Source organism: Bos taurus, chromosome 1, assembly GCF_002263795.3.
Source record: "Bos taurus isolate L1 Dominette 01449 registration number 42190680 breed Hereford chromosome 1, ARS-UCD2.0, whole genome shotgun sequence".
NCBI lineage: Eukaryota > Metazoa > Chordata > Mammalia > Artiodactyla > Bovidae > Bos > Bos taurus.
Window position 1 is genome coordinate 6394382 of NC_037328.1, and position 22758 is coordinate 6417139.

The 22758-nt window shown below is 40.1% G+C and overlaps 1 protein-coding gene and 1 long non-coding RNA gene across 14 annotated transcripts in view; one reads left to right on the forward strand and one right to left on the reverse strand.

Moving 5' to 3' along the window:
• GRIK1 (glutamate ionotropic receptor kainate type subunit 1) overlaps nt 1-22758 on the forward strand; it is a 466650-nt gene that overhangs the window by 283232 nt on the left and 160660 nt on the right. For all 12 annotated transcript variants that reach the window (XM_059885294.1, XM_059885300.1, XM_059885297.1 and 9 more), the window contains 2 exon segments: nt 13940-14107; nt 18585-18842. In XM_059885294.1, the coding sequence (XP_059741277.1) occupies nt 13940-14107; nt 18585-18842 (426 nt within the window).
• On the reverse strand, nt 526-10359 carry LOC132345450 (uncharacterized). Of its 2 annotated transcripts, none has more exons than XR_009494759.1 (3): nt 9892-10359; nt 4960-5116; nt 526-781 (listed from the first exon to the last, which is right to left on the reverse strand). It is a non-coding gene; the product is annotated as an uncharacterized lncRNA (long non-coding RNA). The 2 variants fall into 2 exon arrangements; XR_009494758.1 differs by having other exon boundaries at nt 526-805.

Sequence of the window (22758 nt, forward strand, 5' to 3'; positions counted from 1 at the left end):
AAATCAGTGAATGAAAAGTTTCATTAAAAGGCTTTATTAATGTTTCAAATAAATATGCAGAGATATTAAAACCTAATGGAAAAGAATAAAAAGAAAAAGAAAATGTAGCAGAGGGCTTTGCATTTTTAAATATCTGCATTAAATGTCAGGAACTTGCATCCTGACTACAACATATCTGAAATGACTGATTAAAAGGTGCCTTTTTTTCATAGAAACACAGACCCTCTTCTTATTTTTGTAAATGGAAAAAGAGATAAAAGTTGTTGGTATAAATCCAATAGTAATTTCTCCAAAAGCTGTGTCATAGAGGTTTGTATTTCTGACCAATAATTTTTTAACTTTTCATTAAAATGAGCACAAAAGCAAAATACTTAAGACTGCAAATTATTTTTAGTCCCAAAGAAAGAAGGTCATTGTATCACATTTTTCAAAATATGTTTCTCAGGACATGTGTTTGCATGTCCCAGTTGCAAAAAAAAAAAAAAAAACACAACCCGTAATCAAATGAATTTGAAGGACACTGGATTAAACAGAATCAAATTGGTTTCTTTACTATAGAGCTTCTCAAAGAATTTTATATGTTATCATGCAGTGTGAATTTCCAAAAAGAGATGGTATTCAGCTGTCTTCCCAAATATACTTGACCACTGAACTCTTTGTATGCAGCATCTCATGGGTGACTTCTGTGCACACACGTTGGTAAATACTGCTCTGTCAGAACTTTGAGCTTCCACTTGTTCTGGCTTCAGACATCCGTTCTCATCTTTAACAGCAATATTTCCTTCTCAGCAAGACAAAATTTCAGCTTAAGGAACAGCAGAAATAAAGGGGGAAGAAAACTAGAAAAATATGATGAAATGTCTAACACAGCTTCCCTGGAACTACAGGTTATGAACTTGGCATATTTTATCGATTTAGTTAATAAGTAGATAAATGAAATTTGAGCCTTTTCAGCATTTAAATGAGATGTTGAAAGCTAAAAATGTAACTGCTCTCCAGAGACGTTAGAATGATCACAGACGTTCATAAGAATAAAACTTTGGCATGAATCCTTTGGCAATATTCCTGGTTCTGGCCTGAAAGCAGTAGCTGAATAGGAGATGAGCCATTCCTCCAGGATGCGGTGGTGCTGGCAGCCTGAAGAAAGTGAGCGTTCAGAGAGAATCAGAGCTCTGAACGTGCTTGGGGACGATGGACCGTAATAGTTGAGAGAGAGTGAGCCATCACTGCTAAAAAGGCAGCGATGGGGAAAGTCACGCTTATCTAACTCCCTCAACAACCACCTCCTCTCTCATAAGCCTCTTGGTCTTGGCACAACTTACCACTTTATCAGGCAAGATGTTAAAGCAAAAAGAGGCTCAATTCAACTGATTGATCTTTTGTTGGGGACAATGTACTATGCTCAAATCATTGCACTGAGTCCTGGCAGAGAGGGCAAGTATCAACAAAGACTGTCCCTACCCCTAAGAAACAGACATCAGCTTATAATTTTACACCAAAATGAAGTCTTCAAAAATGAGCTAGATTGTGTGTGTGTGTGTGTGTGTGTGTGTGTGTTAAGTTACTTCAGTCACATCTGACTCTTTGTAACCCTATGGGCTGTAGCCTGCCAGGTTCTCAATCCATGGGATTCTCCAGCCAAGAATACTGGAGTGGGTTGCCAGTGCTCTCCTCCAGGGCATCTTTCCGACCCAGGGATTGAACCTGCATCTCTTACATCTCTTGCACTGGCAGGCAGGTTCTTCACCACTAGCACTGCCTGGGAAACCCCATGAGCTAGATTATATGTTATCAAAAGAGAGGGAAGAGTTCAACTCTCAAAGAAGAATCAGGAAAGACTTTCATCTTTGTGGCTAGCTAGCATAGTCTTAGATATGAATAGCTTGCCAATAAAATTTGATGAATTGAATTACATTGAATATTGAATATCACTGGCATAAGAGTACTTTCGGCTTTGGGTACTTTTTTTTCTTTATGTGCAATTGGAATTTATTAAGAAAAAATACTGGCAGCATCTGCTAAACTGTTCATAAAGCATAACCGTTTTCTTAACTAGTCTTTCCCAGAACTGGCTATCCTTTGAAGAAATTCCTCACCCCATAGACATATTTTCTTTTTCCTCAAAGGCCACTCCTACTGAATTCATGCTATCTCTGAGACATCAAGGAGACAGCTTGGGTGTGGTCACTATCTCAAGGGGGGGGACACTATACCCCATTGTCCCTTTTCAAAGGACACCGAGGTGTGAAGACACTTGTAGCAGATTTGGTCAACAGCCAGACCACTGAGTCTGTCCTCATCCTTATGCACAGTTCTGTCCTCACGCAGGACTTCTTGAAAAATAAAAATTCAGATACCCCTTGTCCTTTCACTGTCCACTAGGTCAAGAAACACTTGCTGCCCCTCCAAATTCACCTGCCATGAAACCTTCATCAAGAATATTTTGATCTCCAAAAGTAAACAAGAAGAGGTTAAGCTGAATAGGAAGAGAGCATTTATCAAAGGGAATCTTAGAATTTAAATGTGTAGCCTTGAAATTAAAGGTGCAGTAAATATAGGTCTATAGTAAATTGCTTATGATGTAATAAACTAGAATTATAGATGTGGCAATAAAGAGAGGCAATATAATATTGTATATTTAAGGAGCAGCTATCAACAAAGGAATAGATCAAATTTCCATCTTGTTTTCTGTTGATAGCTTCTGAAATGGCTATTATTTGGCAGGAATGTAAAACAGGAGTCAACAATACTGAAGCTTTCCATTTCTTGATTGTCAGCTAATAGTTTTATCCTTCCTTCCTGGATGACCTCGAAATTTATCACAACAGGCACATAGCAGCTAGTTGAGGCAATAGGCAGACTTCAAGGAAAACCTGCTTTCCCTGTTTATTGTTTGTTCAAGGAAAATATAATAAACAAAGAAACCTGATTTTTGTGTGGTACATCTATGTAGCCTTCTTTGCAAAATCGAGTATTTTTATTTTTTTTGAAACCTAGAGACTATTATTTGAAGTACTGAATAACATTTTACAAAGAGGAAAAGAATACGATAATTAAAAGCAGCCACTATTAAAACTCTCAAGACAATGGGGATACTGTATTAGTTTCCTGTGGCTGCTATAACAAATCACCACAAACTGATTGGCTTAAAACAACAGGCATGTGTTCTCTCACAGCTCTGGAGCCCAGAAGTCCAAAACCAAGCTGTCAGTAGGGTTGCACTTACTCTACGGATGATCAGGTTTCTTGCCTCTTCCAGCTTCCGATGGCTGCAGGCATTCCTTGGCTTGTGACTGCACCTCTCCTCTCTCTGCTGTTCTCTGTCCTCACCTGCTCCTGGGTAATGCTAACCAGTCTTGTGACTTTAATTACCACCTTTGGTGGTAACTCCCAAATTTCTAGCTTCAGTCCAGACCTCTCCCATAAAGTTCAGACCCATACTGTGACTTCCTGGTTGACACCTCTGCTTGTAATAGTGATTTTGATCACAAAATCACTACACTCCAAGTCAAACACCTCTACTTAGGGGTCATCAGCAAATCCTGCCAGCTCTAACTTCAATTTTTATTTGGAACTCAACCACTTTTTGTCATGCCCCAGTACCTGTACCAACCATTATCATCTCTCACCTGCCTCTCAGTGCCTCTTATTAAAATGACCTATTACAGCACCTGCTCCAGGAGTAGATCTCTCTGCTTCTGTTCTTGCCCTTCTCTTCCCTTCAGTTCAGTTCAGTTGCTTAGTCATGTCCGACTCTTTGTGACCCCTATAGACTGTAGCACATCAGGCTTCCCTGTCCATCACCAACTCCCAGAGCTTGCTCAAACTCATGTCCATCGAGTCGGTGATCCCATTCAACCATCTCATCCTCTGTCATCCCCTTCTGCTCCTGTCTCCCTTCCCTTCAGTCCATTCTTAATACAGAAACCAAGGAGGGTTAGACAAATCCAACCTCCTTTGATCTCACACTACTGCCACATTCACAACACTTCTGGCATTTCTGGTCATCCAGTGTGTGGAGGTTTTCCCACACCAAGCAATTCTCTGCGATGCCAACTGGGTGTCCCACAATTTAACTCAATGAAACCTGGAGATCATGTTAGATCTCATGGGGTAAGGACTCAGTCTCACGAGACTTCCCTGCCTCTTCAGATGCCAATCTCAAGTGGTAGGTTCCCAGGCTACCTACAACTTCCATTCAACTTGGCTACAAAGCAGAGGTTCCCGTGACCTCTTCCCTCATGGATTTGCTTGTTAGAGCAGCTCACAGAGCTCAGAGAAATACTTACTTATGTTTACCAGTGTGTTAAAGTGTATTTTAAAGCTTTCCCCTGATGGACAGGGAGGCCTGGCATGCTGCAGTCCATGGGGTCGAAAAGAGTTGGACATGACTTAGGAACTAAACAAACAACACAGACTAAACCACCTTCCTGTTATATGGATGTGGTCACCAACCTGGAACCTCTATGACACCCATCCTTCAGGCTTCATTATATAGTCATGATTGATGAGCTCACCGGCCAGTGATGATTGATTTACCTCTAACCTCTCTTTCCTCCAGGGAAGTCAGAGGGTAGTACTGAAAGTTCCAACCCTCTAATCACTTGGTTGGTTCTGCTGGCAACCATCCCCCATCCTTAGAGGTGGTTTCCAAAGTCACTTCATTAACATAACAAAGACATTGATTGCTCTCACCACTTGGGAAATTCTAAAGGCTTTAGGAACCTTTTCTGTGCCAGAGAATGTAGAAGATCAAAGAATATGTTTCTTTTATTAAGTTACAAATTCACACAGGGTGATTCTCTTGAAATATGTCATATCATATCACTATTCTTCTCAAAATCTTCTCGTGATTCCCATCTCACTCAGTATTTAAAACCCAGTGTCCTGTTTTTGTCTATATGGCTCTCTGTGATTCCCACTGTGGGACATTCTATTCCTTCCAAGCAGTTTCCTTACCTCCTTCAGGATTCTCAGAAGTTGTCCCCTCAGTGAGATCTTTCCTGGTCTCTCACATTGACATGCCAGTGGGCTTCTTGTTGATGAATGTAAACCTCAAAAGTCAAATTTTCGTCTGTTTTGTTCACAGTTGTATCCCATTTGCCTAGAACAGTGTCTGGCTCACAGTAGGGTGGGCATTTCATAAATAAATGAACAAATGAGAGAATGAATCATCGAATGAATAACTTCTTCAATAGTTACAGATATGACAAAGCAATGACCAGTTGAAGTAAAACAACAACACAAACAAGTAAATATATGTGGGGTGCAATTTTATTGCATCTCTGAAATGGTTGTTATGGGAATATATTCACCATTATCAGGTTAAGTAGAATCAAAACAATGTATTTGTTTTATAGGAACAAGATGGAGTGCTATTATTTTTGTGTGTTTTTTTTTCCCCTCATCATCAATGAGATGGATTCCTGGAACAATGGAGTATTGTTTTTCTTAAATTCCTTTTGGGAAGAATGGTGTGCATTTCATACTGCCCACTCATCATCCAGAACAGGCTCCATCTAGAGTGAGCTGGGGTGGAAACAACGGGCAATAATAGAACAGCTTCTCTGTAAAATATGTGCCTGTGACAAGGACCTTCATTTCCACCATTGTGTACCTACACCGGCTTGGCTGGAATACCTCCCTGCTCCACAGAAAACTAGGGAATGACCAGTTCTCTTTTGTCATAACTAAAAACAGCTTTCTTCAGGGAAAGCACACATATACTTAATAGATGTGTGTTGAACTGAGCTACACTCCTGGAAGCCATAAAGTCAGAGAATAAGATCTTTAGGGGAAAGCAATGATTTGAAAGCAGATTAGGAAGCAGGTTATTAAGTATCCTTGGAAACAAAGTAAAAATAAATGTTAAAAGTATATTCAATCAATGGGACCTACAGCAAGGCTGGGTCATTTTAATATACAAATGTCTGGACCCCATTCCTTGACACAATTCTATGGGGTTATATATGAAATAAGGTCTAGAGAATGTTTGGAAACCGTTGTTTTGGATTTACCTTAGATATTCTTGTAAAAATGCAGAATTTGGTCTTGGCCTTCTCAAAGCACTGCCTTTTGCCTACAGTATTATGCTGTTGATCCTACAGCAGTAGGCTTTGTGACTATGAACAATTCTCTTGGAAGTCTTGATGGAACTACGTGGTGCAAGCCACGAGTTCTGACTAGGTTTCCATCTCCCCATCACCACATCCCACTGAAGGCAACCTACCCCCTGTGTAGGATGCAGCCATCTGTGGTTTCCAGCTGTGTCCCTATCATCACAAAACACTACTGTCTACATCTTAACATGACCTTGGTGCAGGAGTCTACCCAGTAGAGAGAAAAATCCTGCTACCTAAGTTTTACTGCAACTTCTACTGAATTTTTCTTTGCTTACTGTGAATCAGTATGTTATGAATTCAGAATCCTATTGGAAGAGAATGGTACATGCATAGATGTAACTTCTGTTAAATTGTCCATCTTCAATTTCAATGCTAAGCTGCTAAGTCACTTCAGTCGTGTCTGACTCTGTGCGACCCCATAGACAGCAGCCCACCAGGCTCCCCCGTCCCTGGGATTCTCCAGGCAAGAACACTGGAGTGGGTTGCCATTGCCTTCTCCAATGCATGAAAGTGAAAAGTGAAAGTGAAGTCGCTCAGTCGTGCCTGACCTTCAGAGACTCCATGGACTGCAGCCTTCCAGGCTCCTCTGTCCATGGGATTTTCCAAGCAAGAGTACTGGAGTGGGGTGCCATTGCCTTCTCCATCAATTTCAATACTCTTGGGCTAAAAAATGAAGATGATGTGTATCTGAGTCAGCAAGGGCTACTATGATAAATACCATAGACGGGGTGGCTTCAACAGCAAACATTTGTCTCTCACAGTTTGGCAGTTGTCAAGTCCAAGTGATGATGACAGCAGATCTGGTGTCTGGTGAGAACATGTTTCCTGGCTTGTAGATGGTTATCTTTCCTCCTAGCCTCATATGATGGAGACTGCTCTTTCTTCTTCTTACAAAGATGCTTATTCCATCATTAGGGCTCCACTCTTCTGATCTCATTACTTCCCAAAGTCCTCTCCTCCAAATATTGTCACATTAAGCCTTCAAATATGAATTTGGAGGATCACAAACATTCAGTCTGTAGCATTCTAGCATTGATTCTTTCAAAATTCAGGTCCTTCTCACATGAAAATGCATGTGTTTCATACCAACAGCCCCAGCATTCCAGCATTAACTCTAAAGCCCAAATCTAATCTAAACTTCATCTAAATCAGAATCGGGTGAGGCTCCAGGCAGAATTTACCCCAAGACAAAATTCTCCTCCAGCTATGAACTTGTGAAACCAAACAAGTTATTTACAAAATGCAATGTTGGGACAGGCATGAAATAGTTATTCCAACCCCAGAAGGGAGAAATCAGAAAGAAGAAACAGGTGATGGATCCCAAAGAAGTCTGAACTCTATCAAGGTGTCCAAGAGAGCTCAAGCTTGGGGAATAACCCTCTTTGGCTCAATGTTCTGCCATTTGGACCCACTGCAGTAGCAAAAATCAGCCCATGGCTTGATGGAGCACTCAGTGGCCCATTGTGATGATCAGGCCACTTTACAGCTTTGCCCAAGGAGGTTATACTCTCAAAGTTCCCTGAGCAGCCCTGCTCCCATATGTCCCAAGTTGCCCCATACCAAAAACAGTTTTTTTGAGTTTTAAAACTACTTTAGAATATGTGCACACATTTTATCTTTTTATACTCCTTGTCAAGTGAGCATGTGTGGTAACTTTCCTCAAGTGAGAGATGCAGAGCAGAAGGGACAGAGTCTTTCACATTAGCTTCGTTTGTACCAACATCCTTCTTTCCTGCAGAGTATAATTGTAAAAACCGACACAAAGACCTTAGACCCTCATGAATAAAGCCTAAATAACAACCTTTATTAAGAAAAAAATGTTTTCTAGAACACAAAGAATTTTGCTGTGTATAGAATATTTGATGTGCTACCTTTATCATCCCAACCCAGGGATAAAACCTGGGTATCCTGCATTACCAGCAGACTCTTTACCACCTTCCCACCTGAGCTACGAGGGAAGCCCACCTTTATCATTTTAAATGGCACCAATATTCACAAACGAAGTCAGAACCTGACTCGGAATAAAACCAAGACCTTTTCTACATTCTGACCTTTTCATATTGTTTGGACAATGCGTTCTAAATTATCATTTGTCATGACCTCAGGCTGAAAATGATGGGTGAGCTGGGAAGAAGCTGGGAGGTATATACTGATGATGACCTTTGACCCTTGTCCAAACTTCCTGTTGGTGATAAGACAGAGACTTATCCCTAACCATATTAAGAGGGTTCTGATTTTAATTCCACCATGTATGTTGGAAGAGGAAGGATTTCCTCATACTACCAAGCAAATCTCCAATACACTGTGCTGTGTGCTTAGTCACTCAGTCGTGTTGGACTTTTTGCAACCACATGAACTGTAGCCAGATTCCTCTGTCCGTGAGATTCTCCAGGCAAGAATACTGGAGTGGGTTGCCATTCCCTTCTCCAGGGGATCTTCCTGACCCAGAGATCGAACCCTGGTCTCCTGCATCGCAGATATATTCTTTACTATCGGCCACCAGGAAAGCTGATACCAACTGGGTATCCTGAAATTCAACTCAATCCTGACACCATCTATCTGGAGAAAGAATTAGAATCAGATTCTCCCATACTGCAGGGTCTCCCACACTGCAGGCAGATTATCATCTGAGCTACCAGGGAAGCCCATTAACTAGATTACTGGCTTATTGAAAAGAATGTACCTGGGTAACAGTCAGATGGCAGAGATGCATAAGACAAGGTACAGGGAAAAATTATGGAGCCTCCATGACCTCTCCCAGTACCCTACTCTCTCCAAATCCCCATGTTCACCAACCCAGAAGCTCTCTGCTACTGCTGCTACTGCTAAGTCACTTCAGTTGTGTCCGACTCTGTGTGATCCCATAGACGGCAGCCCACCAGGCTCCTCCGTCCCTGGGATTCTCCAGGCAAGAACACTGGAGTGGGTTGCCATTTCCTTCTCCAATGCAGGAAAGTGAAAAGTGAAAGTGAAGTCGCTCAGTCGTGTCCGACTCTTAGCGACCCCATGGACTACAGCCTATCAGGCTCCTCCGTCCATGGGATTTTCCAGGCAAGAGTAGTGGAATGGGTGCCATTGCCTTCTCCGAAGAAGCTCTCTAAGTGCTATCTTTTTGAGTTTTTATAGAGGCTCCATTACACAGGTATTGATCATTTAAATCATTAGCCATTGTACTTTGAACTCAATCTCCAGCCCCACTCCCCTTCCCAGAGGTCAGAAATGGGCTTGGGAATGAGTCTGAAAGTTTCGATCCTCTAGTCATATGGCAGATTCTCCTAAGAAGTAGTTCCCATCCTTAGGTATTTTTCAAAAAGCTCTTCTTTAATACAACAAAAGACATCTTTATTGCTCTCCCCACTTAAGAAATCTCAAGTTTTAAGAGTCTGGTGCCAGAAATGAGGTCAAAGACCAAATATGAACTTTTTCTCACAAATCACAATATCACATATACCCAGGCCATGAGGAATGATTGATAATCGGTACTCAGTTTGATTCACATAAAATAAAATGGAAAATAATTCTATGTCATTCACATAATAAAAACAGAAAAAGAAAATAGTGTATGTGAAAAATACAAATAATACTTCTTAACTTTGGGTACATATGAGGTGTGACTGTAAGTCATGAAAGTGAACATGGAAAAGCCAGGCACATGGATTTTGAGGTTTATCACCCTCCTGCACTCCATCCGCCATGCTCTGCTTCACAGCAGTTACAGTTAAAAAAAAAAGAAAGAAAGCTGGTTTTTCATCTTCATTTGTTTCCTTACCTTCACTGAGGAACTCTCAAATGCCTGCTTTCTTCTCTTATGCACTGACTTGACGGAGATGATTTAGAGAAAATAAAATGGTCATGGGTGAGAGGGGCCATTTAACTCTCCCTTGAACCTAAGCTACTTTCTTAGTTTTGCTTTCTCCAACCCTTCTGTGGCTCATTGAATTTTTAAGGGAAGTCATGCTCAGCTCAGCTTAAATAATAAAAATAGAGAGAAGCATTGACCTCAAGACAAAGGGAAAGGGGGGCAGAGCAGCAAAAGGAGCGAAAAGAACACAGAAGACAAACAGAGGAAGGAACAAGCTAGGTGTTCCTCCCCTGGAAACCATGGAACCCAGGCATCCAGAAGTTGACTATATGGAGAGCCCCAAACACTTGAAAGGTCTCATTGACAAGCTCACAGCTACAAATCTAAAAATAATAATAATAACAGAAGTAGTAGTAAATAACAGTAGTAGTTTAAAATAGTAATAGTAATAACACATATGTCTTTAGGTATGTGTCCCTCTAATCCTTCTATCAAAGACACTGAAATTCAATTTTGTAAAATCTGCAGCTTTGGGGAGGAGAGAGGAAGTTGGCTGATGCTGAAAGAGTCTGCTTCTGTTTGAGGTCTGGCACCTTTTAATAACTTCTTCCTGTTTCTATCATATTCTGCTTTCTTGGTACTTCCCCAGGCTTGTATATATCTCACTTCACTATAGGTTTTTGGTATTTGCAATCTTCTCTGAAGAAAAGGTTGGGGCTTCTCCAATGGCAGTAGTAATAAAGAACCCACCTGCCAGTACAGGAGACATAAGAGTCTCGGGTTTGATCCCTGGGTAGGGAAGATCCCCGGGAGAATGGAATGGCTACCCACTCCAGTAGTCTTGCCTGGAGAATCCCATGGACAGAGGACCCTGGCTGGCTACAGTTCGTAGGGTCAAAAAGAGTAAGAAACAACTGAAGCAACTTAGCACTAAAGAAAAAAGGAGATAGTGGTGGGGTATTGAGCTAATGACACCATTTATAATGCTTGCTTGGTGAAGGAATGAAGGAAAATTGCCCCCAAAATGACAAAACAGAGTGTACCCTCATACCACCTAAGCACGTAACAAAATCACTTAATATTCTCTTAAACTCAGGTATAGCCAGCTTTATGTAAAATACAACTCTATACCAATAAACAATTTTGAAGTGAAGGGGGTGTTCTACAAGTGCTGAGTCCTTTCTTTATCCTCATTATCCATGTGTGAAATGAAAGTCGCTCAGTCGTGTCCAACTCTTTGTGACCTGACCCCATGGACTATATGGTCCATGGGATTCTCCAGGACAGAATACTGGAGTGGGCAGCCTTTTTATTCTCCAAGGGATCTTCCCAACCAGGGATCAAACCCATGTCTCCCGCATTGCAGGTGGATTCTTTACCAGCTGAGCCACCAAGGAAGCCCTATTCATGTATAATAATACTCATTTATGAGGCATGATTGAGTGTTCAGATTACTTTCACTGCATTTACTATTCCCTTTCCAGAGCAATCATCCAAGGGAAGCCCAATGTAAGCAAGGCAGCATCATTAACTTCATTTAGAGATGACATATATCATGACGTAAATATATTTATATTTATAATGAATTGAGTTTGTTAAAGACAAGGATTTCTGATTATGAATAATTTGGGCAAAATGTGTCATATCTTTGTTCATGTTTTCATTTATGAACACAAATATACTACCTCCTACCTGTATTGTTATAAGTTTTAAATGAAATATTCATAGTGAAAGAGCTATTTTATAGAAACTTTCTTCCTGGTACTTAAAAAATCTTTCTCAAAGAAAAAATAGGTGGACCAAGGTTTAGACTTCAGAACTTCTGATTATGATACAGGTATTTGTTCTTTCCTACCAGCCTGTCTCCTGCAGATTAAAGGTGCTCGCGACTTAGCCAATGATTAACTTTTCTCAACCAGGTGGTCCCCAACCTTCAGGATCTGATGCCTGAGGATTTGAGGTGGAGCTGATGTAACAATAGTAGAAATACAGTGCACGGTAAATGTAATACACTTGAATCATGCCCAGATCATCGCCACTTCCACCCTTGGTCCGTGGAAAAGTTATCTTTCATGAAGCATGCCCCTGGTGCCAAGAAGTTTGGGGACTGCTGAACTATCATTGCAGGTTAAACATTTTAAGATACTTTGGTCTCTGTGAGGACATTGATTCAGTCCATCCTCCTGAGGGTCTCACCATGTTCTTGGGGAGATAGACAAGTAAACAAGTAATTGCTATAACTACTGTGGAAATTCCAGCATCAAGGAGTTTCTGATCTTAAGAAGGGGCTATTCCCATTGTGGGTCATCTGGACTGTGGCAGGAAGCCACTATACATCCATCTTTTTCTGGTGACCAAGTGTCTACTGTGGGAGCTCACTGCATCCCTTTTGAGCATCTACTGACAGTTCTGAGAGAATCTGAAAGTCCCTCCAGCCTAGGACCTGTTTACCAGTGTCTGACAAAAAAAGAAAAAAAAAATGCAAAGTCAAAGAGCAGGCATTTTCCTAAGGTTAATTTCAGAATAAATAATATGATTCCACAGGAAAACATTAACAAAGCCAAGTCCTATTCATCTCTGGTTTCTCAGAGAACAGAGAAATAATCTCCACATGCATCTCACATCATCAGTCTAAAAAACCCAGAGACATTTCCTAAGGAGCCAAAATAGTCAAATCAAACATCTTAGCTTTCAAAAATGGGCACTAGTTGATTTTTTAACACAGAAAGTCAGTTTAGGAAGAATTTGCCTCTCCATCAAATAATTTTAAATTAAAAATTACAGATGAGTATTCATTTATTGTTCTTTCAAACTAGAGTCAAATTCATTTTCTGAAGTGAGAGTCTGCCAATGGAAGCTCTTTTTCTTAGAAAGAATAATCATAGGTTGTACCTGTGCCAGTGATGTTCAATTTTCACACTCAGATTTTTGTTTTGTTTTTGTCTGTGTTTCGAGTGGAGAGAAAACTTGAAGCATTTGCAAACCAGTCTCAATGGTGAGAGTAAACAAATAGTAGTCTACTAGTTACAAGTGTTCAGCCTTCTCTGGGCACCAATGAATATGTTTTTCCAAAGAAATAGAGGACTATTGATTTTAATCAAGGAGCAAGTTAAGTGGTCAACAGTTAAGAGCCTCTACATTATGTTCTGTGTCTGTTGAGAATCCCAGGACAGCCCTTAAAGAACATTTAGAATGTATATTTAATAATACTTATATTGCCTTTATGAACATCAAAGTCAGAGCTGAATTCTCTGATGACTGTTTAAGCGCTGATATTTTGTATCGTAGCTTGTGATGAGGTCCTCGTGTTTAAGATGGCAAAGACAGTGCACGTGTTTGTTGAGTGGAGGAACACTCAACACTCTCCAGAGATAGAATGTACATTTGCTCTGCAACACAATCAGTTTCTCAAAGTAACACAAAAACAGTTTTGTTTTGTTTTTTTAATCTGCCCGTGCACTTTGGAAAGTATTAGGATATGACTGCAGAATTCTGAGCCACAAGGAAGAGGTATGTTCATTTTGAAAAAAATCTAAGCGTACATGTGACTCATTTTGACCCTACTCAAATCTGTGTGATTCTTCTGAAGTCAAGAATGTCTATTTTTTTTTTAATAGAATGAATTTCATTCTAAGGAAAGATTGTCCTACCAGGATACAGCTGAGATTGTGCTTAGGTCAACCACAGAATGATTTATGTCCACACTGTGGATAATCATCCTCCATCGAATTATCAGTCATACTTGATGTGATACTAAATATTTGGAATCCATTCACCATCTGATAGGTATTGCACAGTCCAGTATTGGATTTGAAATCTTAAGCACACATATGAACTTTTATCTGCATCTGATATGCTGACGGATGTAACTTTTAACTGGGGTTGGGATCTATTTTGACTATCCTTACTTTGATTCTTCTGGGCCTTTTGCTCATATCACTTATATTCTTCTCTTTAAAGAATGCACATGGATAATATAACTAATGCTTTTCATGCATCTCTTTTGCTTCTGCAGGAGGGATCTTTGAAACTGTGGAAAATGAACCTGTTAACGTTGAAGAATTAGCGTTCAAGTTTGCAGTCACCAGCATTAACAGAAATCGAACCCTGATGCCTAACACCACATTAACCTACGATATCCAGAAAATTAACCTTTTTGATAGTTTCGAAGCCTCACGGAGAGGTAACTATTTTCACACTTGTAAAAGCTTCTTTGGGTGATGTTTCTGCTCAAGTCACCTTCTCTTTGCTACCTGCCCTTTTGCACAGCAGACATCTCTGTGCCAAGGGTTTGCCGGCGATCTCAGCCCAGCATCATCTGAACCCTCCTAATGGACGTTGCCTAGTTCTGTTTTCTGGGCCTTTCTGATCAGCTTGCCCTTCAGTGCCCTCCACTCTATGATTAACTGGTTCAGCTGTGAATGGAAAATGTCAAGCTTGATCTGTTTTTCCTTCCTGAGGCTGAGATACCACCATGAAATTGTACAGTGCAGTCAAATAAAACTTTGTGGAAGGTCATACCTACTGAGCATGTGGAAATGCCCACAACACACAGACTTCACAACCTGAATTCTAAGCGGCCATGAGCCACTGGGTTTACCTAGCATCCTCTCAAATATTACCTTATTCCCTTTCCGCAAGATCAGAGAAATGTGAAGATTATAAATATTGAATCATTATGTTTTACACCTGAAACTATTATAATATTTTATGTCAATTATACCTCAATTTTTTAAAAAGGGAAAAATAGGAAAAAAAATAATGGAACTGTGTAATAAATAAATAAAGCAGGGAAATTTATGGGATCAAAGAAAATCTTTTGTGTCTGAACAGAAGACAATTTCCTAGAAAATAATCTATGTTGCATGTAGGCTGCAAGGTTTGTCTCATGGAAAGAGTCTTTGATGTGGGACTTATTACAAATCCTCCAAACACTTCCAAGATGACCCTTTCAAGCCGCACTTGACGTACTTGAAGATAGACTCTAACTAGAGAGTTGTTGGGTTTCCCTACAGGTGTTCGTCTGGGAATATCACCCCAGAATACGAGGGGCTCTTTCTCTTTTAGAGAAAGAAAATTAACCTTTTTGATAGTTTCGAAGCCTCACGGAGAGGTAAATATTTTCACACTTGTAAACTAGTGAAAGGCACAGAATGGGGACTTCCCTGGCGGTACAGTACTGAAGACTTTGCCTTCCAGTGCAGGGGGTTCAGGTTTCATCCTTAGTTGGGGAGCTAAGATTTCACAAGCCTCACAGTCAAAAAGCCAAAACACGAAACAGAAGCAATACTGTAACAAATTCAATAAAGACTAAAAAAGGTCCACATTAAAAAAAAAAATCTTACAAACACATACAATTAAGGGGAATACAATGAATGCCATGTTCACGCTAATTTCCAAGTAACTAAACATGGGTTGTTTCCACTTAGAGTTAACCTCATTAGGACTGCAGGGTGTGTTCACTTAATACAGTCTTCTGCCAAATTCTTGTGTCCTTTCAAAAAAAACCCTGAAATTTGCTTTCCTGGGAGTACAGATGAAAACTGAATAGTATAGTGGTTTTCTTTAAAAATCTATAGCTTCATCTGAGTATAAGAATATTTCCCTTTTTAAAGATCAATAAAGTTGCAGATACTATATAGGTCAGAGTTGTCTGTAAACAAATAATAAAACTTTGTGTTTATACAGAACTTTAAAGTGTATAAGCATCTTCACATAAATTATCTCTATGAGTTAGTTAGATCTCTCTCTGTCCCTTCCTCTCTGTATCTCCTCTCTGTGTCTCTCTTTGTCTCTTCTCCCTGTCTCTCTCAGACACACATGCTCGCATACACACTCATGCAAAACACTGTTGAATAAATATCCCCAGAAAGCCAGCCACACTTAACAATAATACTTCAACCCACATAAAATCCAAACCATTTTTGTGACCTGAAGTACCTACCATATTTATAAATTAAACACTCCCAAAGCTTCTTAAAACTGGTAATTTTCTGGCAAACAGAATTCAAAAGGATTGACTTTCTGTCAAGTAATATTAGAATCCCCGAGCTAAATATTAGCAGAAATCTCAATCCACTGCCGATGTTAGACAAAACAAGAGTTCATATACTCTCATGCCTTCACTTTTTCTTGCTAACCAGTGAAAGCACATCCAGAAAATTAGCATCTGAGGACAGTTTTCACCTATAGTATTAGAAAATTATGCCTTTACATCTTGTGTGGTAATTCAGTAATGAAGAGCACAGTGTCACAAAGATCCTTGTGAATGATTGCCTACACTAGCTGTCCTACAGATATGTGAAATATCATTCTCAAAATTTTATGTATTAATTTTTCTCTTTAAATCAAGTCAGATAAGCTTAACAAGGCCATGTATTTTTTTCTGCTTATCTTTTACTTGTGAAATGGCATTATTAGAAAAATCAACACAACTTCATTTATACATGTTGCTATTATTTAATTCATATATTCAACTATTGTTTCTCAGCAGTTCCAAATTCTTTTAAACTAGCATTAATATATAAATTTGAAATGTTTTTACACTTATGTTTAATGCCAGCATATATCTATGATAGGGCTTCCCTGGTGGCTCACACAGTAAAGAATCTGCCTGCAATGCAGGAGTCCTGGATTCAATCCCTGGATCAGGAAGATCCCTGGAGAATGGAATGGCAACCCACTCCAGTATTCTTGCCTGGAGAATTCCATGGATGGAGGACCCTGAAGGGCTATAGTCCATGGGGTCACAAAGAGTCAGGCACAACTGAGTGACTAACACTTTTACTTTATGAAGTTATAGAAGATAATCTGTCCCAACCTCTCTGGAAGATAATTTGGTTTATATATATCAAGAAATTTAAAAATATCAATAGCATTTAATTACAACTGAAAATCTACTCTAAGAAAGTAATGTAAAAGCTAGAGAAAAATATAAGAACTACAATAAGTGCTTATAATATCACTTCTAATAACCAAAAATTAGGAGCAACTTAATTCAGTACCATATGTTCAGTCACTCAGCCAGTCATGTCTGACTGTTTGCAACCCCATGGACCATGGCTCACCAGGTTTCTCTGTCCATGGAACTTTCCAGCCAAGAATACAGAAGTGGGTTGCCATTCGCTTCTCCAGGGGATCTTCCCAACCCAGGGATCTAATCCAGGTCTCCCACATTGCACGCAGATTCTTTACCATCTGAGCCACCAGGGACGCGCCATTCTGCATCATCAGTCAGTTCAGTCATTCAGTCATGTCTGACTCTTTGCTACGTAGGGCTAGTTAAATAAGTAATGACACTCAGCATCATGGATTAGGCTATTCTATGCCACTAAAAATATTACTTTTGCATAATTTATAATGACTTGAGGGTAAGAGTGTGCCTTTAGTGTTAAACTTAGTGTTGAATACAGAAAGCAATGTATCAAACTGTATCTATATCATGTTCAATTTTTAGATAAATCAGAATACCAAAATACTAGGTTGGCCAAAAAGTTCGTTTGGATTTTCCTACAAACTTCTACAGAAAAACCTGAACAATCCTTTTAGTCAACTCAATGTGAATTTATATTATTCGAAGTTGATGGAATTTCAGGGCTGTTTTTACTTTCTTATAATTTTCAATATTCTAAATTATATCAAGGAGTGTACATAATCTTATAATACAAAGAAATTAATGTTAAAATTAATTTTTATGTACATATCTGCTTTATTTTGTTCAACTACATGTTGGTGAATGTTGATGTAGAAATAGCCCTGTCCTTGAGCTGGGTCCCTGGACTCCGGTCAATTCTACCATTATCCAGAGACCCTGACTCACTGCATTGCTTATGACATTAGTGAAAAGGTGAAAAGTGAAAGTCACTCAGTTGTGTCCAACTCTTTGTGAACCCCTGGACTATACTGTCCATGGAATTCTCCAGGCCAGAATACTGGAGTGGGTGTCCTATCCCTTCTCCAGGGAATTTTCCCAACCCAGGAATCCAATCAGGTCTCCTGCATTGCAGGCAGATTCTTTACCTGATGAGCTACCAGGAAAGCCCAGGTAGTGGGTTCATGACATTAGTGGGTTGGACCGTATATCTTCTAAGACCCTTTTAAGCTATGATAATCTATTATTCTGTAATTAATTAAGTACCAGTATCACTGAGCATTCTTTAGCAAGACCTCTTTTCTGAATTTTGGGAAGGACTGGAACTAAAGTACTCTGCAGCCACCCAGAGAGGCTTCTGATTCAGTGACCATGTTAGTTATCTTCACTGCCACGTTGTCACATGACAGAACTGAATTCACTTGGCCAATGGCTTATAGTCACTCTGAGCGCTTCTGGGTGGCATCACACCAATCAAGAGATTAAACTCCATCTGATTAAAAGTAATGAAGTGAGACCAACAACTCATTTTTGTTTGCAGGGCATTGGCCCTGTGATGTGTTGCTAATCATTTCAACATCTGCATCTCTACTATTTAGTATCTTAGGGATGTTGGAAGTTGGATTAAGCATGTTTCCTCAACACACAGATGGAGAGTGGAAGAAAGTTTCCAATAGTGCAAATAAGGAGGAACCATGAAAGGGGAGATTAAATTCACAGAGCTCTCTCTCTTTCTCTCTCCCTATCCCCACTTCCCCCCCTCCACTCTCTCCTTGTCTGTGGACATCAGCATGTGACCAGCTGGCGCTTGGTGTGGCTGCTCTCTTTGGTCCTTCCCATAGCTCCTCCGTCAGTGCTGTGCAGTCTATTTGCAACGCTCTCGAGGTTCCACATATACAGACTCGCTGGAAACACCCCTCCGTGGACAACAGAGACCTGTTTTACATCAACCTCTACCCTGATTATGCGGCTATCAGCAGGGCGGTCTTGGATCTGGTCCTCTACTACAACTGGAAGACAGTGACCGTGGTGTATGAAGATAGCACAGGTATGGACTCACACAAGCCCTCACCTGGCCATGTGTGGTTGGCATAAAGGGACCCAGAGTATTCTCTAGACATTGACTCATCAGGCAGAGTGCATGAAGATGGTTTTTTATATGAAGCTAATTGAGTATTCTAGTTTGAACCAGTTGATAGCTGGTTCCTATCAACTCCCCAAAGGGTTGATCCTTTCTGATGACCCTTTCATCATCAAACTTAAGGGCACTTTAAGAAAAAAGAAATATCACCTTATTAACATATGTTGTAATCTAATCTGAATAGTAATGGTGCAATTTAATGTATCTAGCTCCATTAAGAATATGACCATGGTTCCATTGTTAAATAAAACAGAGAAAGTTTGGAAACAACCACTTCAAAGTACGATTCCAATTCAATAAGTAGCTATGTAAATATCTTGAAAAGTTTCTAAGGTAGGTAAAGCAACTGTACTCCAATAAAAATTAATAAAAAATTAAGTACATCAACAGAAGAATCCAATTAGAGGTTGTATTGATAGATCTGATCATTTCATGGGGAAAGGACTAGGAACCCTGGTAATGAGTCCTTAATGAAGCTCACTTTGTTTCACCTGCTAACTTTAAGGTGAAGGACAGATACTTGCTGAGCACCCCCCTAGACATTTCTCTGACCTTACCCAATTGGAAGTTTCTTTCATTGGTACCTCCCCATCTTGCCTTCTGTTTACATTTTGAGGCTTGTTGGAGTTAAAGACCCCTTTCACGCAGTTTAAATTCTGCCAGTAACACTTCCCACATAGGAAAGTCCAAGTCCTTCTAATTTAAAGCTCTTCACCATCTAACCATTCTCATCTTCATTAATCCAAGTACTAACTGAGCTACATCCCCAGTTCTCTTACATCATTTCTTAAATACCCCCAAGTCCATCCCAAATCTTTCTTTCTGAGGCTGGCCCCTCACTTTGGAAGGTCTGCCATGTAAGCTCCAAGGTGGTAAGTTCCCCCACTCTCCATGATCACACTCAACTCCCCTTTCTTTCTAAAGCTCTCTGAGACCACACTGGGAGTTAACAGCACATTATAAATATAAGCATTATATTACATGCTCTCATGATCTGTTTAAATGTTTATGAGACTAGAAATTCCAAAAAGTTGGAATTTTATCTTATTTTTAAAATCTGCTACCTAGCACTATACGCCTAGTCCTGGCATATAGGGAAGTGCTTAGTAATTACGTGTGGAAAGAATAATACTATTTTCATTGTGGAATTATTTTTCAAGAATCGAAATTATCTCCTTTCCTTAATCTATACATTTGGTAGTAAGGCTAATAAAATTATCAGCAAAAATTACCAAACCAAACATTTCTAAACTTTTTAATAGTATCTCACTTTTTCACTCTTTCTCACCAGATACTAGCATTTATGGATACTGTTCCTCAGAAGATGAACAAGGAGCCTCCTCTATTTGGCACTAAACTCTGTTTCCATTTTCAGCTGTCAGACTTTTGTGGTTGGAAATATGCATTTATGTATTTTCTTATACCTCATCTCATTTTAAAAAGAAGTAAACTAGTTGACTGTACATATAATTTATAAATACCAAATTCAAAATAGTCCTACTAGGAAGGATAAGCCACAGGCAGCGGCAGTGGCTTCTTAGAGCGTCACCTGCTTGCTGTGAAGGAAGAAAACATATTAACAAATGAACTCCATATGTATACATAAAGAGCCTTATGATATACATTATATTGTACACTGGTATAGTAAGACCTTTCATGTTGTCTACATTTGTACATAGAGAATTCCATGAGTTAATAAAATAATGCTATTGACGGAGGAGCCTGGTGGGCTGCAGTCCATGGGGTCGCAAAGAGTTGGACACGACTGAAGCGACTTAGCAGCAGCAGCAGCAGCAGTACATTCTTTAGCATAATTTTCTCTCATTATTTCTACCATTTCCAGCAAAACAGGACCATCTAAAAGGAAAACAAATCAATGAATAATATTGTGGCAGCTGGATTTAATTTAACTAAAGGTGTGGGCATAACTTGTAGACTGCAAATTGTATTGAGAAAAACTATAATTTGCAAAACGATAATACAAAAGTTGATATCCTAACCGCCCTTTAGATTTCGAGTGAGTTCCCACAACTGACAGCCATTTTGCATAGAGGGAATTTGAACCATCATTTCTATTACCTTTAAAAAGAAACCGAAATCTCTTCATTCCTATTGAGTTCACCTGTGCACAGTTGCTCATTAAATGCTTACTAAAATTGAAAAATCCAAAATGAGTGTGTGTTTGCCCATTAAGTTAGAGATGATTCATGGTAAAATGATTTTGCTCACAAAGACATTAAAAATGTAAATGAATAATCAATTGAGCCATTAAATTGGAACCCAGAGAGTAAACAGGTCAACTGAGATCAATAACAGCAGACATCTTTTGACTCTGAGTGGGTTTAATACTGCTTGACTCAGGGATTTGGTTGCCGTAATTATCAAGCCATAAAAAGGAGAAAACTTACTAAACCTGAAGGAAAAGAAAGGACTTAGGTGTGCTCAGCACCGCCCTTACACCAGAATTAAGTACCCATTAAAGAGAGCACTTTATTGGGATTTGTTTAGGAGTTTGTTACATAGCCTGAAGCCAGCGCAGATGTCTATGGGACTAAATGGTCCATAACTCCCATTGAAGTCAATGGGAACACTGTGCGTGTCTCTGAGGACAAAGTCCAAATCACTATATACTAGTAGGCAGAATTCTGTCCTCTAGAAGAGCAAGTGTAGAGAGACCCCAGAGAACAGTTATGGGGAGTGAAGTTTTGCCTTGCTTCCTCTCTCTCTCTCTCTCTCTGTTGCCGGGATGTTCTTCCCATCAGTCACCTACTTCTCTCTGACTCCCACACTTACCCTAGGCAATGGGAAACTGCTGCTCATTGGTCATCCTCTCTGTTTCATTAGACCCCTGGTGGAAGCCTGGCTTCCATCCCTCGACACGCATCAAAAAGAGCTGAGAAGCTGAGCACCAAATCAGTGTGGAGAATATTCAGCAGTTTCTGCTTTCTCACGGCCAATGTTAGTGAAATGTAACCACCGTCAGTTCTGTAGAACAAGGGCCTGCAAACTTTTTTCTCAAAGGGGCTAGATACTAATACTCTATAGTTCAGGTTTTATGAGCCATAGTGCCTTGGTCACAACTATTGTGCTGACGTAGCAAGAAAACAGTCACAGGCAGTACAGAAACAGTATCTGTCCAGTTCAGTTTAGTTGCTCAGTCATGTCCGACTCATTGCGACCCCATGAATCGCAGCACGCCAGGCCTCCCTGTCCATCACCAACTCCCGGAGTTCACTCAGACTCACATCCATCAAGTCAGTGATGCCATCCAGCCATCTCATCCTCTGTCGTCCCCTTCTCCTCCTGTCCCCAATCCCTCCCAGCATCAGAGTCTTTTCCAATGAGTCAACTCTTCGCATGAGGTGGCCAAAGTACTGGAGTTTCAGCTTTAGCATCATTCCTTCCAAAGAAATCCCAGGGCTGATCTCCTTCAGAATGGACTGGTTGGATCTCCTTGCAGTCCAAGGGACTCTCAAGAGTCTTCTCCAACACCACAGTAGTGTGTTCTAATAAACCTTTGGGATTCCCTAATAGCTCAGTTGGTAAAGAATCTGCCTGCGATGCAGGAAACCCCAGTTCGATTCCTGGGTGGGGAAGATCCACTGGAGAAGGGATAGGCTACCCACTCCAGTATTCTTGGGCTTCCTTTGTGGCTCAGCTGGTAAAGAATCTGTCTGCAATGCCGGAGACCTGGGTTCAATCCCTGGCTTGGGAAAATCCCCTGGAGAATGGAAAGGCTACCCACTCCAGTATTCTGGCCTGGAGAATTCCATAGACTGTAAAGCTCATGGGGTTGCAAAGAGCTGGACACAACTGAGCGACT